The sequence below is a fragment of the Neoarius graeffei genome, chromosome 17 (assembly GCF_027579695.1).
Source record: "Neoarius graeffei isolate fNeoGra1 chromosome 17, fNeoGra1.pri, whole genome shotgun sequence".
NCBI lineage: Eukaryota > Metazoa > Chordata > Actinopteri > Siluriformes > Ariidae > Neoarius > Neoarius graeffei.
The window spans coordinates 66,423,514-66,439,291 of NC_083585.1; the positions used below are offsets into that span (position 1 = coordinate 66,423,514).

At 44.0% G+C, this 15,778-nt stretch overlaps 1 protein-coding gene across 4 annotated transcripts in view; it reads right to left on the minus strand.

The window, feature by feature from the left end:
- Window positions 1–2,277: 2,277 nt before the first annotated feature.
- Window positions 2,278–15,778, minus strand: part of znf644a (zinc finger protein 644a) — a 52,347-nt gene continuing 38,846 nt past the window's right edge. For 3 of the 4 annotated variants that reach the window (XM_060897868.1, XM_060897867.1, XM_060897869.1), the window contains exons 5-6: window positions 12,122–12,215; window positions 2,278–3,439 (exon numbers count right to left, since the gene is read on the minus strand). In XM_060897868.1, the coding sequence (XP_060753851.1) occupies window positions 3,268–3,439; window positions 12,122–12,215 (266 nt within the window). In that variant the 3' untranslated portion in view covers window positions 2,278–3,267. Of the gene's footprint in view, window positions 3,440–11,842; window positions 11,979–12,121; window positions 12,216–15,778 lie in introns of all 4 variants that reach the window. The other variant, XM_060897870.1, reaches the window with a different exon arrangement.

Below are 15,778 nucleotides of genomic sequence, written 5' to 3' on the forward strand. Positions count from 1 at the left end.
CGCCGCTAAAACCGCCATTTAGAATTTGAGCCGCCGCCAGCCAATAATTTTGTAATCCAATTTGAGCCGCTATCTAATAAAATTTGGCTGAGCCACTAAGAATTGTGTACATCAAATAATGGGTTTATCCACATCATGAGCTACAAGAAAAGTGACACAAACATGATCAACTGTACACACTAGTAGTAACACAATAGAGACGTATAGGCATACACTGTAGAGATTTAGAACTGATATCACAGCACAGAGAGCCACCACAAGCTTGCCGTTGTGACTACCTGTCTGGCTTCCCGCCCCTCACACCGTTACCACGATACACTGGGGAACCCGGGAACCCACCCAGAGCATCAATCGACTCCGATATCGACGAGATGGCTGCATTCTTTGCCGCTGCTGAGGGAAAGTGTAAAGGTGTTTTGTTTGTTTGTTTGTTTCACATACTTCGAGATTGATAAAAAAAAAAAAGTACTCCACCACTCTACTTTCATCGTAGTAAGATAGCTGCCAGTCCTTCACTGGTCATTGCTAGTGAGAGTAGATAGCTAGATGCCTTCCTCGAACAATCCAGATTAGCTTATTATTAGCACTGAACTACAATCTTGCTAGATTTATATTTACAATGAAGTAAGAGACCAGGGGACCTGTGGTAAATATGATTTCACGTTAAATGACCCGTGTGTGTGTGTGAGAGAGAGAGATAATAATAATAATACATCTAAGTACTTATAATAAATAAATAACTTATAATCAATAAATGTTATCATACATACACCATTTGTTGTAGTACAATCAGTTTTTAACCAAACTGTGTTGTGGAAATAGCCTATGTATCTGTGTAACCAGTACACTGCATCTTATAATCAATTGAACGTAGACCATAGGCGTGAAGAAACAGTATCAGCCATTTGTAGCCATAAACATTTTGGTGGCTGCAGCAGCCATTAAGGTTTTGGCTGAGTCAGCTAGCCAGCCAATAATTTCATCAGCCAGCCATTATCCTGAAAACAAACGGCTTCGGGGTCTAATCAGCACGACCTCAAATGTGATATCGCTTTTATACAACAGTCCTATAAACAAAACATTAATACAGAATAAGTGAAATTTTGGCCACAATATGAGCAAATGTTTGGTTTATTTTTTTTCCGGTGGCGGAACTCGATCCCAAAGAAGCCACACCCACTTTATAGCATGTTGGTTAGCTGGCTAGCTCACAGTGATGTCTCTGTTCATCTGAAGAGCTTTCATATTTTAAGTAAAAAGTTATCTTCCTGAAAAGTATCATTTGCCACAATTCCACCTTGCCTTTGAATAGTTTTAGACCAAACTTCGGAGCATCTTTAGTGCTTTTAGGAACAGCATTTTCTTTCATCATTTGTAATTCTTCCTCACTTACAGGCCAAGTTTACATTAGACCGTATCTGTCTCGTTTTCTTCGCGGATGCACTGTCCGTTTACATTAAAACGCCTGGAAATGCCAGGAAACGGGAATCTGCCAGGGTCCACGTATTCAATCCAGATCGTGTCTGGTCCGGTGCTGTGTAAACATTGAGAATACGCGGATACGCTGTGCTGAGCTCTAGCTGGCGTCGTCATTGGACAACGTCACTGTGACATCCACCTTCCTGATTCGCTGGCGTTGGTCATGTGACGCGACTGCTGAAAAACGGCGCGGACTTCCGCCTTGTATCACCTTTCATTAAAGAGTATAAAAGTATGAAAATACTGCAAATACTGATGCAAATACTGCCCATTGTGTAGTTATGATTGTCTTTAGGCTTGCCATCCTTCCACTTGCAAGTGGTAAGTGATATACACTGGGATCACACACACAGCGGCTCAGTCCCAAATCACTGCTTGTGCGCTCCACTCACGCGCTCTGTGAGCTGCGCAGGGCCGGAGTGCGCACCCTCCAGAGGGCACTCGCTGTTCAGGGCGGAGTGATTTGGAGCGCAGGATGCCTGCGGAGCCGAGCGTATCCGTGTATTGGTGTTGCTGTGTGCACGCGAATCGTGTATTGGTGTTGCTGTGTGCACGCTAATCGTTTTAAAAACGTTAATCTGATGATCCGCTGATACGGTCTAATGTAAACCCCACCACAGTGACACAGTGATCAGCCACCATTTTGCTGAGTCGTTGGAGGTGATTATCGAGAAATGGTTTGAATTTCTCATCCAATCAGCATGCACGATTTTCTCAAAATCACCTCTGTATTTATACTAACTGACGGTAACATAAGGAGCTCAGTCTGACTGTTTTATGTCCAGTACGCAGAAGACATCGAAAAATTCTTTTTATTCCTCACGACAAAAAAAATCTTTCAACATTTACATTTCAACATAAATTACTTAAAATTGTTCATAAAAAATAACTGAACATGAATAATAGTTGACGGCTCTTTTGTTTTCCAGCACAAATGGTAGAACGGTACGTTACAGATTCATGAATGATGTTCCAAGTGAGGGGATGAGACGAGTGCGAGCCGAATCCGACAAAAAACAAAAAAAACCCCTGGAGAGTCATAACTAAGAATGTGCCGATAATCGTTTGTACGATACATCACAATATTTCACATATCAGTATAGAGGTATAAAAACTAAAGAAAATGTGTTTGTCCAATTCATAAGACCAGCTATAGCTGTGCTCCTTATTTTGGGGGAAATAAAATAAAATAATTCACAGTTGTGATATTGTAAATTGTGTTAAAATATCCGGCAGCCTCTGTGATATCATTATTCATCATCAGCACATGTCTCGTTATAACAAACTAAAATAATGACAGGATTTTATTTCACATTAACCATAAAATATGAATTAAAAAAAAAGTAATATGGAAATATATCTACTATTTATTTTTATACATTTGCACCATACATGTTCAAGAAGTCTGAGGGCTAAAATGTTAAACTGGGTCAGAATTTGTATTTTTAAAAAATGGACTGCAATAAAAATCCATACAGGTTTTGTAGCTTTTTTTTTTTTTTTTTAATTCCTTAAATAAAACCCACTGTACGTCAAGCGCCTGAGGTAACAGTTGTATTTTGGTGTCTTGGTCGCCACTGAAATCAGAATATTATCAATAAATGAGTCCTATAAAATACCAGGATGATGTAACGCGATATAAAAACTGTCATGTTAAAGAGTTGAACGTCACTGTGAGCTGATGACTGGAAAAAATCATCGACTCGTTACTCAACATGTAAAAACTCCTGTGGAGTTAAAAATGGAAAAAAAAAGTCATTTACACGAAGGGCACTGGGGTCACAGGCCTTATGAGGACGTCTGTGGGTGCGTGTGCGTGTTTGTGTCTTTCGGAAAGCAGGTGACCTCCACCATGGCCGCGCCCGTGTGCGGCACTGCCGTGTTCATGATGTGTCTCTGTAAATGCTTCACCCAGTCCTCCTGCACTGAAAGCGGGCCCTGGAAGACCAGATCACAAAACCTGCACAAAGAGAGGGGGGAAAAACCCACAGGAAAAGATATTTAAAAAGATTGGGACGCTGTGTAAATGAAAACAATGTGATGATGATTTGCAAAATCATGGAAACCCTTTATTTCACTGAAAATAGTACAAAGACAACATCAAATGCTGAAACTAAGAAATGTTATTCTTTTTTGACAAATACATGTTCATTTTGAATTTAATGTCAGCAACAGATTTCAATAAAGTTGAGACAGGAGTGTGTTTACCACTGTGTTGCATCAACTCTACTTTTAATACTCTGTAGACGTTTGGGAACTGAGGAGCTCAATTGCTGTAGTTTTGAAAATGAAATGTCCCATTCTTGCGTGATATACAATCTCAGTTGCTCAACAGTTCAGAGTCTCCTTTGTTGTAGTTTGTGCTTCATAATACGCCAAGTGTTTTAAAGGGGAGACAGGTCTAGACTACAGGCAGGCCAGTTTAGCACCCCAACTCTTACTACGGAGCCATGCAGTTTTAATATGTGCAGAAAGCAGTGTGTCATTGTCTTGCTGAAAGAAGGAAGGCCTTCCCTGAAAAAGATTTTGTCTGGATGGCAGCATATTGCTCTGAAAGATATATACCTCATTCAGCATTAAATGATGCCTTCCCAGATGTACAAGCTACCCATGTCATGTGCACTAATGCCCCCTCATACCATCACAGATGCTGGCTTTTGAACTGTGCACTGATAACTAGCTGGATGGTCCCTCTCCTCTTTCGCCTGGAGGACATGGTGTCCATTATTTCTAAAAAGAATTTCGACTTTTGAGTCATCAGACCTCGCCTCAGTCCATTGTAAAAGAGCTCGGGCCCAGAGAAGGTGGCGGTGTTTCTGGATATTGTTTATATTTGGTTTTAACTTGCATTTGTGGATGCAGCAATGAAGTGTTTTCACAGACGATGGTTTTCTGAAGTGTTCCTGAGCCCATACAGTGATTTCCACTACAGACACATGTCTGCTTTTAAATGCACTGTCACCTGAGAGCCTGAAGATCACAGGCATCCAATGTCAGTTTTCAGCCTTGTCTCTTGCATACAGAGATTTCTCCAGATTCTCTGAATCTTTTAATGATATTGTGTACCACAGATGATGTGATTCCCAAGTTCTTTTCAATTTTACATTGAGTAACATTTTTCTTAAATTGTTGCACGGTTTGCCAAACACAATCTTTCACAGACCTGTGAACCCCTCCCCATTTTTTTTACTTCCGAGAGACTCTGCCTCTCTGGGATGCTTTTTAAAAAAATTTTTTTATACCTAAATCATGTTACTGATACGGTGCCAAATTAACCAAATTAGGGTTTTTTTTTTAGCATTGCATAACTTTTAGTCTTTTGTTGCTTCTGTCCCAACTTTTCTGAAATGTGTTTGTGGCAGCAGGGGCGTGGTCAAGCATCGGTTTGCGAATGGAGGGCGGGGCCAGGGAAGGCGAGTGGCAGGGACTTCACCTGTTGTTAATTTTGTGTGTGTGTGTGTGTGTGTGTGTGTGTGTTTCAGTGATGGTCAAGGGTTGATAAGGAGAGGGACAGCAGAGACCAGAGCGTGTGCGCATGCACGCATGTGCGTATAGAAAAAAATTAATGCTAAAAAGCTAATTCAAAAATAAAAGAACAGTGTTGGAACATCATTACCCGCCTGTCTGCACTTCAGTATTCCACCCACCTAAGGGACATACTACAGTGGTGCTGAAAGCAGAGAATACTGAAGGAAACCACCCATTGAGTCCTCCCTGCTCAAAGACCTCATCCATGCCCTCGCCACTGCTCAACAGAGCCAGCACTAAGTACTGACTACCCTCCACAAGGAGCAAGAGCAGTGCTTTGAAGCCTTGCTCCTGGCCCAACAGGAAGATTGCGAGCAGGTGCTGGAACACCTGGCATCGGCAGGGTCCTCAACCGCCACAGCTGTGGACCCTCCCCACACGACTCTAGCAAAGAAGGAGCTGCACAACAACCCAGAAGCCTTCATTATGCCATTTGAACAAGCGGCAGAGGCGTGGGGGTGGCCGGTTGAGCAACGCGTGGCTCGTCTGTTATCGCTCCGGTCTGGAGAAGCCCAGCTCACCGTGAAACAGCTTCCCACTGACAGTCAATTCAACTATGCTGACTCGAAGCAAGCCATCCTGCAGCATGTTGGCCACTCCCCAGAACACCACCACGCTTCTGCACGCGGACACTGGAGGAAGTCGGCCGGCTGTTTGCCTTCAGCCAACAGCTCCTGGATGCCTGCCAGCAGTGGCTGAGTGCGGAAGACCGCGACGCTGAAGGAATCATTGATGTGGTGGTGCTGGAGCAGTTTATCGCTTGGCTGCCAGAAGGGACAGTGGTGAGTCCAGTGCCGCTGGATCGTGCAATCAAGTTGGCGGAGGACCATCTGGCGGCAGTTCCAGCGGCAGGCGGACATCCTGCCTCTTCTTCCCCACCCCCCACCACGGAAATGGGGGCCAGCCCTCCTGCAGCCAGCTCGCTGAGCCCATGGTGTCCCCCTCCCTCCTCTCCCTTTGGTGTCCGTCTTCTCCCCCTTAGGAGAGTGATCCCCAAAATGCCAGTGCAGAGGTAAAGCCTGGGCCAGTATGCTGGCGCTACAGGGAACCCGGGCATCTCCAAGGTCAGTGCTCTGCAATGGAGGTGGGAGTCGTGGTCTGGATCCCCGACGTGCCAGAGTATATCGCATACCGGGGAATATTCAAATGGATACATATCACGCATTGGTGGATTCAGGCTGTAATCAGACCTCAATCCACCAAAGCTTGGTTCAAGGTGAGGCATTGGGGAGAACACACATGGTGAAGGTTGTGTACACACAGGGATGTTCACAAATGTCCACTAGTGTCTGTCCACATTCTATTTCGGGGAGAAAAACAGTGTAGAGGTGGCAATTGGCCCACGCCTCACCCACCCACTAATTCTGGGGACAGATAGGCCAGGGTTTAAAGGTTTAAATGGAGCGTGTGGTAGTGGGCAGGTCCTGCGGCAACATGATACAGGGGGATTCTGGTGTGGCATTGGCTGTGGAAGCCATCTCAGAGCCGTCCATGTCAGCATCACAGGAGAGCGATACAAGGAGAGGGGAGTGGCCCACCCGCCCGAACCTCCTCCCTCCCTCCCTCAGGGATTCGCTTGAGGGTTTCCTTTTAGAACAAATGCGAGACGAGACTCTGCGTCATGCTTTTGACCAAGTGAGAGTAGTCAATGGTCAGACACTCCAGCCAAATGCAACTCTCCTTTCTGTACTTTGCAGTTATTAAATATAGGTTAGACCAAGTGATGCAGGACACTCAAACTCGTGAGCAAATAACCCAACTGTTAATCCCAAAGAGCCATAGGGAACTCATTCTATGCAGCTCATTTTAACCCTATGGCTGGACACTTGGGTCAGGATAAGACACTAGCCCGAATAATGTCCCAGGTTTATTAGCCAGGGATTTGTGGGATTGCCTGTAGGTGGTGTGTGTGGCATGCTGCGAATGCCAGCCGGTGCCAGCGGCCACTCCAAAAGCACCCTTACACCCTCTCCCCCTGATCGAGACCCCATTAGAAAGAATTGGCATGGATCTCATCAGGCCATTAGCTCGGTCGGCATGAGAATATCACTTTATTTTAGTCCTAGTGGACTATGCAACGCGATACCCAGAAGCAGTCCTGCTGCATAATATTTCCGCATGCAATGTGGCAGAGGCACTGTTTAAAATTCTCTCTCAAGTTGGGATTCCCAAGGAAATCCTTACTGACCAAGTAGGGCTGGGAATCGATCCAGATTTCCTGGATCGATTCGATTCCGATTCATAAGGTCACGATCCGATTCAATATCGATCTACTTAGATATTGCTGGATTGTCACTTTAAAGTAAAAACTGTCCCTATTGACAGGAACAGCCCCATATGTGTTTGTGCATGTAATTTAACACCAAATGCCTTCTCCAGTGTAGTTTGATTCGCCGCAGGTTTAGCTGAAACTGTGTCGGCGTGGTGCCTGGATAAGTGGTTGCGGAGATTGGTTGTACTGCCACTATATTTTACCTCTATGTGGCACAGTTTGCACACCGCTTTTGTTCTGTCGACTTTGTCTCTGTCCTCGTAACGTTTGAATCCAAAGTAATGCCATACATCAGCTTTCAGGCCAGGCGGTGATTTTAGCGGTGCAGCTTCAGCCATCTCGCCTTCTTAAGTTTCGTTTTCGTTTGCTGGCACCCGCTTTTTATAGCGGTCCTTGCGCGGTCGAGAAAATAGTGCCTATAGCCACCTGGAAGAGATCGATCCACACATTTCTGAATTGATCTCGTATTTTTTTGAACGTGAATCGATATCGGATCGTGGATCGATCTTTTGAACCCAGCCCTATGACCAAGGCACTACATTTGTGTCAATCACACTTTGCAAGCTTTATGAGTTAATGGGGATTAAATCCATTCTCACCAGCATTCATCACCCACAAACAGACAATTTAACCAAACTCTTCAAAACTTAACTTGGAAGTTTGTAAGTGAAGACACATAATTGAGATAAATGGCTCAAGTCCCTGTTATTCACAATACAAGAAGTCCCGCAAACCTCCACAGGATTCTCCCCATTCTAATTATTATCCGGATGCAAGTCATGCGACATTTTGGATGTGCTGCAGGAAAACTGGGAGGAGGGACTTTCAAACAGTAAAAACAAAATTCAGTACTTTCTCGACCTGCATGCAAAGCTCCACACACTCAGGTCACTGAATCCATGAGAATTTACGGCAGGCGCGAGAACGTCAAGCCTGACTGTACAACAGGGGTGTGCACCTTAGAGAATTCACACCGGGAAATATTGTGCTCATATTATTGCCCACTTCGAGCTCAAAATTAATCGCGAAGTGGCAAGGGCCCTTTGAAGTCACACAGTGGATCGGGGATGTCGACTATGTGGTGAGGCAAACAGATAGGGGCAGGGTGCTACAAATAACAGGGACTTGAGCCATTTATCTCAATTATGTGTGTCTTCACTTACAAACTTCCAAATTAAATTTTGAAGAGTTTGGTTAAATTGTTTGTGGATGATGAATGCTGGTGAGAATGGATTTAATCCCCATTAACTCAAAGCTTGCGAAGTGTGATTGACACAAATCTCAATCTCCTAAAACCTTGGAACGAGGGAGTCCCTATGGCGTCGGCAGTTCTGGAGAGGGCGGAGCTGGGACCAGAGATGATGATGATAATAATACATCTGTTTTGTATAGCGTTTTTCATGGTACTCAAAGATGCTTTACAGGAGGTTCAAACATACACACAAACAATAATAGACAAAGAAAAAAAATAAAAATATAATAAAATAAATAAATAAAAAAATTAAAAAAGTCCACCAAGTAGGGGTCAGGATGTAATTCCCATGGTGTAGCAGCCACAGTGCCACCAAAAGGCGCACGAAAAAAGTCCCACATCTCCAGCACTGCCGCCGTGACGCCGTCAGCAACATCGCTCAAACACCACGCCATGGATCCACAAAGCGAGCAGAGAAGCTCCGCCACGCAGAGCGCTGGTGTGTCCCAAACCGCCTGCACAGCCGCTGCGACACCACCGAGCAACATCGCTCGGAACATCACGCCAAGCATTAAAAGCGCAGAGCGCTGGACAACCATGAAGTAAAATGAGCAACGAGCTCACTGCAGTCCACAGCTGGGAGCACAGGCATCGCCCACGGCGAACCAAGGCCTGGAGGGAACCAACGCCCAAAACTAGGTCCGGAGCTACCCCACAACCGGTGGAGAAAATAAACAAACATCAAACTACACAAACACACGGAGAAAAAAAAAATAGAAAAAGAAATAAAAACAAAAAAGCTCCCGTGAGAAGCAGCAGCCTCCGGTCTCCTGTGGAGACCACCTCTTACCAGCCCAACTCATGGAGGTTGCCAGGTTGCAAGTGGAGTTTTCTGATGTGTTCTCACCCCTTCCCAACCACATTCACCTCATACAGCACCACACTGAGATACACACCACCACCCCTGGGAGTAACTGCTCATACCGCTTGCCCAAACACAAGAAAGTGGTGGTTCGGGACAAACTCAAGACCATGCTTGAAATGGGAATAATCGAGGAGTCCCACAGTGATTGGAGCAGCCCAGTGGTCTTGATCCCCAAGGCTGACAGGTTGATCCGGTTCTGTGTGAACTATAGAAAAGTCAATGTGGTGTCTAAATTCGATGCGTACCCAATACCTCTCACTGAGGAGTTGTGCAATCAATTAGCCGTGGCTCACTTTTATTTGAAACTGGATTTAACAGAGGGATACTGGCAGATCCCCTTGACTCTGTCCTGAGAGAAAACAGCCTTGTCCACACTGTTTGGCTTACACCAATTCATCACTCTTCCTTTCGGGTTATTTGTCACTCCTGCTATATTCCAGCGGATCATGGAGAAAATCCTCCACCCACATGCCACAGCCTGCTTAGACGACATCATTATATATAGCAATGATTGGCCATGCCACCTACACCTTAGGGCTGTCCTAGAGTCGCTGAGGTATGTGGGCCTCACAACTAACCCGAAAAAAAAAGTGTGTGACTGGGCAGGTGGAAGTATGGTATCTGGGTTTCCACTTGGGTCACGAGCAGGTATATCCCCAAATTGACAAGATTGCAATGATTGCAGCCTGCCTGAGGCCCAAGACAGTTCCTGGGACTTGCTGGCTACTATCGCAAGTTTATACCTAACTATTCAGATGTCACCAGCACACTGACCGATCTCACTAAAAAGGGAGCACCAGATCCGGTCCAGTGGATGGAGCAGTGCCAACAGGCCTTCACCATTGTAAAAGCTGCACTGTGTGTGGGGGGGGGGCACTTTTACACTCCCCTGACTTCTCTCTCCCTTTTATTTTACAGACAGACAGGTTGGACAGAAGGCTGGGGACCGTTCTATCCCAGGAGGTGGAGGGCGAGGAACGTCCGGTGCTATACATCAGCTGCAAGCTCTTGATGCGAGAATGTAAGTAGAGCACCACTGAGAAAGAGTGCCTGGCCATCAAGTGGGCGGTCCTCACCCTTTGGTACTACCTGCTGGAGCGCCCTTTCACCCTCTGTTCAGATCACTCCCCGCTTCAGTGGCTCCACCACATGAAGGATGTCAATGTGCAGATCACCCGTTGGTATCTAGCCCTCCAGCCTTTCAAATTTGAGGTGGTCCACAGGCCGGGGTCGCAGATGGTGATGGCGGACAGGCCTGGCGGCTCCCTGGCCTGAGCTGGGCAGTGAGGGTATGTGGTAATGGGGACATAGTTGAGCGTTGGTATGTGATTGGAGGGCGGGGCCAGGGACAGTGAGTGGCAAAGTGATCTCACCTGTTAAGTGATGTATGCGTGTCTGTTTCAGTGATCGCTGAAAGTTGATAAAGAGAGGGAGAGTGGAGAGGTGGTGTCTCTCGACCAGAGTGCGTGCGCACGTGTGTGTAGAATAAACGGTGAAAAGCTAATTAAAAAATAAAAGAACAATGTTGGAACATCATTACCCACCTGCCTGCGCTTCAGTATTCCACCGACTTCAGGGACATACTACAGCATTGTGGACATCAAATTCAAAATGAGCATATATTTTTCAAAAAAAAAAATTCTCAGTTGCAACATTTGATATGTTTTCGTACCATTATATCTTTGTACTATTTTCAATGAAATATAGGGTTTCCATGATTTGCAAATCTTCACCTTCTGTTTTTATTTATGTTTTACAGTGTCCCAACTTTTTTGGAAATGGGGTTGTATACCAAATTAACCAAGGAAACCAGAAATACACGAAATCGGTCACACTAACATTAAATACATCAGAGATGAAACATTTTGTCCTGCTGTGACACAAAACATATTTTGAAAAGGAGTTCGAGTTTTTAAATTTTTCTATTACAGCATGTCCCTCAGTGTTTTACTCCTCTTATACCACAGCAGTTGGCCAAAGATTAAAATTTTTATTTACATACTTTTATCAATATAACTTAGCTCCTGTTCTCACTCGTGTTATAGCAGCTATAAGCCATATAACAGGACCGAAAAACTGATTTCCTGACTTTAAGGTGGAAATAAAACTGTTAGAAATGCTCTTAGACTGATGGAACAATTGTGATAATTATGATGCCAACACCCGGCAAAACAACTGTGGCGAAGGTTTGGGCTGTTAATGGCACTAATACTAGTGTTGTAATCAAGACCAAGGCAGGGTGAGACCGAGTCAAGACCAGAACCAGACAAGTGTGTGTGAAGGGGGTGGGGGAGGGGTGACAGCCGTTAACAGGAAGAAAATTTTCAAATTAGCAAATCAGTCACGTTATTGGTCGCGTTTGAAGCAGGAAGTTTTACATCCAATCACAGTAATGATGCTAACAAATAAATCAGACAATACATAGGCAATTTAGTGAAATCCCCACAGTTGTGGTCTTGAAATAAACTCCCGAGTCGTCTATGTCGGAGACTGAGACAAGACCGAGTAAAAATGCGGTCGATTCTGAGATGAAACAGAGCTTCAAAAAGCGGTCTTGAGACCGGTCTCGAGTACAGCACTCACTAATACACAAAATAAAACAAACAAAGAAACAAAAAGAGACGCATGTTACACTTGTTGGTTAATTTACAAAGCATTTTCTAAGCTACTGTATGTCTGAATGTGTTAAAATCATCATCATCGTCATCATCATCATCCACAGTACCTGCAGGTGAGTCTATAGATTTCCTCAGGAGTATGTAGCAACGGATGAGTTTTCTTCCGTGACCGTGACCTCTGCTTCCTTTTACAGTCATAAGCTGAAAAAATAATGACACATTAAAGTATAACCTGATTCCCAGCTCTGAGCCTAACTCCACCCACTGCATAAACTTGAAAACTGATAAAAAGTCTGTATGTTGTGGACGTATGAGGCAGGAGTTGCTCCGTTAGTCACGGGCGGAGCTTGGGGAGGTGGGCCGTCCACCTCTGATTAGAGGGCGTTAACTTTTTTTTTTTTTAAATATACATTTTCACGACATAGAGAAGTACCAAACAGTCGACTCAACTTCAGCATCGGCCTTGCAAGGTTCAGGATGATTTTAACCAGTAGGTGGCGTTTTGAGCCATTTTCAACTCATAAAATGCAGATTTTTATGAAAATTTTGCTAATATTAACACCAGCTTGGATGTGTTTCATTACAAAACAGTCCAATCATTTAGTTTACAGCTCAGTAATCACATTTATGCATGCAGTTGCTTGAACATAAAAACATCTCATCTCATTATCTCTAGCCGCTTATCCTGTTCTACAGGGTTGCAGGCAAGCTGGAGCCTATCCCAGCTGACTACGGGCTAAAGGCGGGGTACACCCTGGACAAGTCGCCAGGTCATCACAGGGCTGACACAGACAACCATTCACACTCACACCTACGGTCAATTTAGAGTCACCAGTTAACCTAACCTGCATGTCTTTGGACTGTGGGGGAAACCGGAGCACTCGGAGGAAACCCACGCAGACACGGGGAGAACATGCAAAATCTGCACAGAAAGGCCCTCGCCGGCCACAGGGCTCGAACCCGGACCTTCTTGCTGTGAGGCGACAGCGCTAACCACTACACCACCATGCTGCCCACATAAAAACATATCAGGGTTCTCCACGAGGGGTTTTAGAGGTGCGGGCCGCCCCCCTTTCTGTGATTCCCGCCCCCGTTTAATTTCTGCCGCCCCTTTACAAAAGGAAGAGACCTCCCTTTGTTTTCTTTGTGACAGATAGCCTTTCTCTGTTGGAGTACCGACAACGCCCGAGTGTGAAACTCATTGTGTGTGTGTGTGTGTGTGTGTGAGTGAGTGAGAGAGAGCGAGCAGCCCCTCCCCCACCTGCGCGCTGCGCTCAGAGACACAGAAAGGGCAGTATTTGCTCAGAGTGCTCCCTCCAAACAACGGGGATTTACATGAAATCGGAAGGAGATATTCACAAAATTCTTTCACATTGAGTGCCACAAGGCTCTCCTGAACACATTGATGTAATTTTTTTGTCTGTAGTGTAAAAAATGAGAACGCTAGAGTGAGTTAAAAACGAGTGACTTTTCTGATTTTGCATTACAAGCGCTGCCACGTTTATAATGGGAGTCTATGGGGAAGCGCGCCTGTCCTCTCCTCACTTTCAGGCTTCTCATTCAAAAGCTGTAGGGGTAATCGATAAGGGTCACTAATCTGTAGGTCGTTTATTTTAGACATGTATCTAGTTACCTGTTCATTAGAAAAATGAGCCATGTAGTCCGTCGGTTGAAATTGATCCATTTTGTATACGAGTGCAACAATATTCAGCTGTGTTGTTGACCGACAAGATGGCGGCTGTTTACATTCCAGCCAAGATTCGGTCACGTGACTGCAAGAGGTCTATAAAACCGTATTAACTATACGCTGACTGGAAAATTTTTTTTTTTTTTTTTTACAGAGTAAAGTACATTGAAAAGATGTTTTAACTATATTATATAGTTAAAACAACATCTTTTCAATGTACTTTACTCTCTAAAAAAATTATTTTTTCCAGTGGTGCCTGCAATTACATTTCCATTTCAAACAATGTCAGCTTTTGTGGAGCAGTGTGAACATAGTTAATACAAAAACTTTTCTGTACTTTTCTGTTCTTTTTTTGTAGTTTGCTAAATAAAAAAATATTTTTTCCAGTTCCATTTCAAACAATGTGTCTGAATATGATGTGTAAGTGTGTAATGTTTAATGTATGATGTGTTTCGTACCAGTCCAATTGATTCCTCTATTCTACATGATTACTATTTGAGAGTATTTTATGCACATTTTATGCAAATGACATATGTAAATTTATGCAAATTTGTTTCAAGGTCATCCGATTAGGGTTGGGCGGTATTACGGTAAGAAGGTATCCCGAGGTATCCAAAAGTACCAACGGTATCGGTCTCATTACCGTCATTTTAAAAAAATATATAATATCTAAATAAATATGGAGTACATGAGGTCATAATATAAAATAATAAATTGAAGATCATCCCGAATAACTGTGTGATCGTATTTTCACTAATTCTATCAATTTCCTAAAGAAGTTTTCATCGCGTGCAGGGTTGTTTATGTCGTTACCATGGCAACCCTGCGTGACATTTTGGAGTCTGACAGAAAGCTTCGCAAGAGACTGAGACCGGGGGTGTCATGGCTCAGATGGCTAAGGCACCGTACCATAAATCCGGGGACCCGGGTTCGATTCCGACCCGAGGTCATTTCCCGATCCCGTCTCTCTCTCCCCCGCTCATTTCCTGTCTCTCTATACTGTCCTATCTAAAAAAAAAAAAAAGAGACTGAGACCGCGGTTGAAAGATGGCAAGTCAAGATAACGAGTTAGTGGCAAAAAAAAAATACAACATCGGCAGTGTGGCAGTATTTTGGTTTCAAACCAAACGAAAAATCTAATATGTCCCCTAAGGCACACCATAGCCTGGGGTACTCCACTTCCACGAGATCTCTCCAATGAGTTGTGTTTTGAGTAGGTTACATGAGTAACAACAAGGTAAAATAATATAACGTATGACATTTGGGATGTGGGTAATAAACGTTTGAAATGTCATCTACTGAAGAAACGGAAGAAAACATCGTAGCGTAAACTGTTCGGTTTCTGGTGGGAATTAGCAATGCGCTTGCTATCTTTGTTGGGTGTGTTAAACCGTATGGATTTAAGTGGAATAATTGTAAGGAGTTATGTGATCAAGACAACGTTTTAAGCAAGGTAAGGCCATTTGATTATTAATTTCCCCGCCATGGCATGACGTGGGCCCATATGATTTTGCTTTGTGCAGCTATCACGCATTTGAATTAGGTTCGCCTCATTTGCGCTGAAGAATATGGTTTATCGCACAGTCTAAACGGACTTGGGTGTTGGTTGATTCTTTTTCTTTTTTTTATTTCCCATGCTTGAAAGGGTGTGATCCTGCTCATCGTGTAGTTTTTTTTGATGGAGTAGGTGAAATAGTGCTGCAAATGGCGTTTCAACGCAGACATGTGTAAATGACAGTTGAATGCTATTTTCAAGATGAAGGAAGAGTTGCGTGATGCTTTGAAATATCTCTTAATCCATTCATCAATGCACAAAATTCGCTTTGCTGCTTAATCCATACCACAATGCACACAATTCGCTATGCTGCTTTTAAATAGTACATTTGAGGCATAGGCGCACATTACACAGTAGGCCGAAACAAAATATTATTTTTTTCTCGGTAATACCGTATACCCCGGGAAAACACAGAGACGGTTTAAAGGTATCAAAATTTGGATACCGCCCAACCCTACATCCGATTGACCCCCACCCCCCCTATATTTTCAATCCATGGAGAACCCTGCATATGATATTATA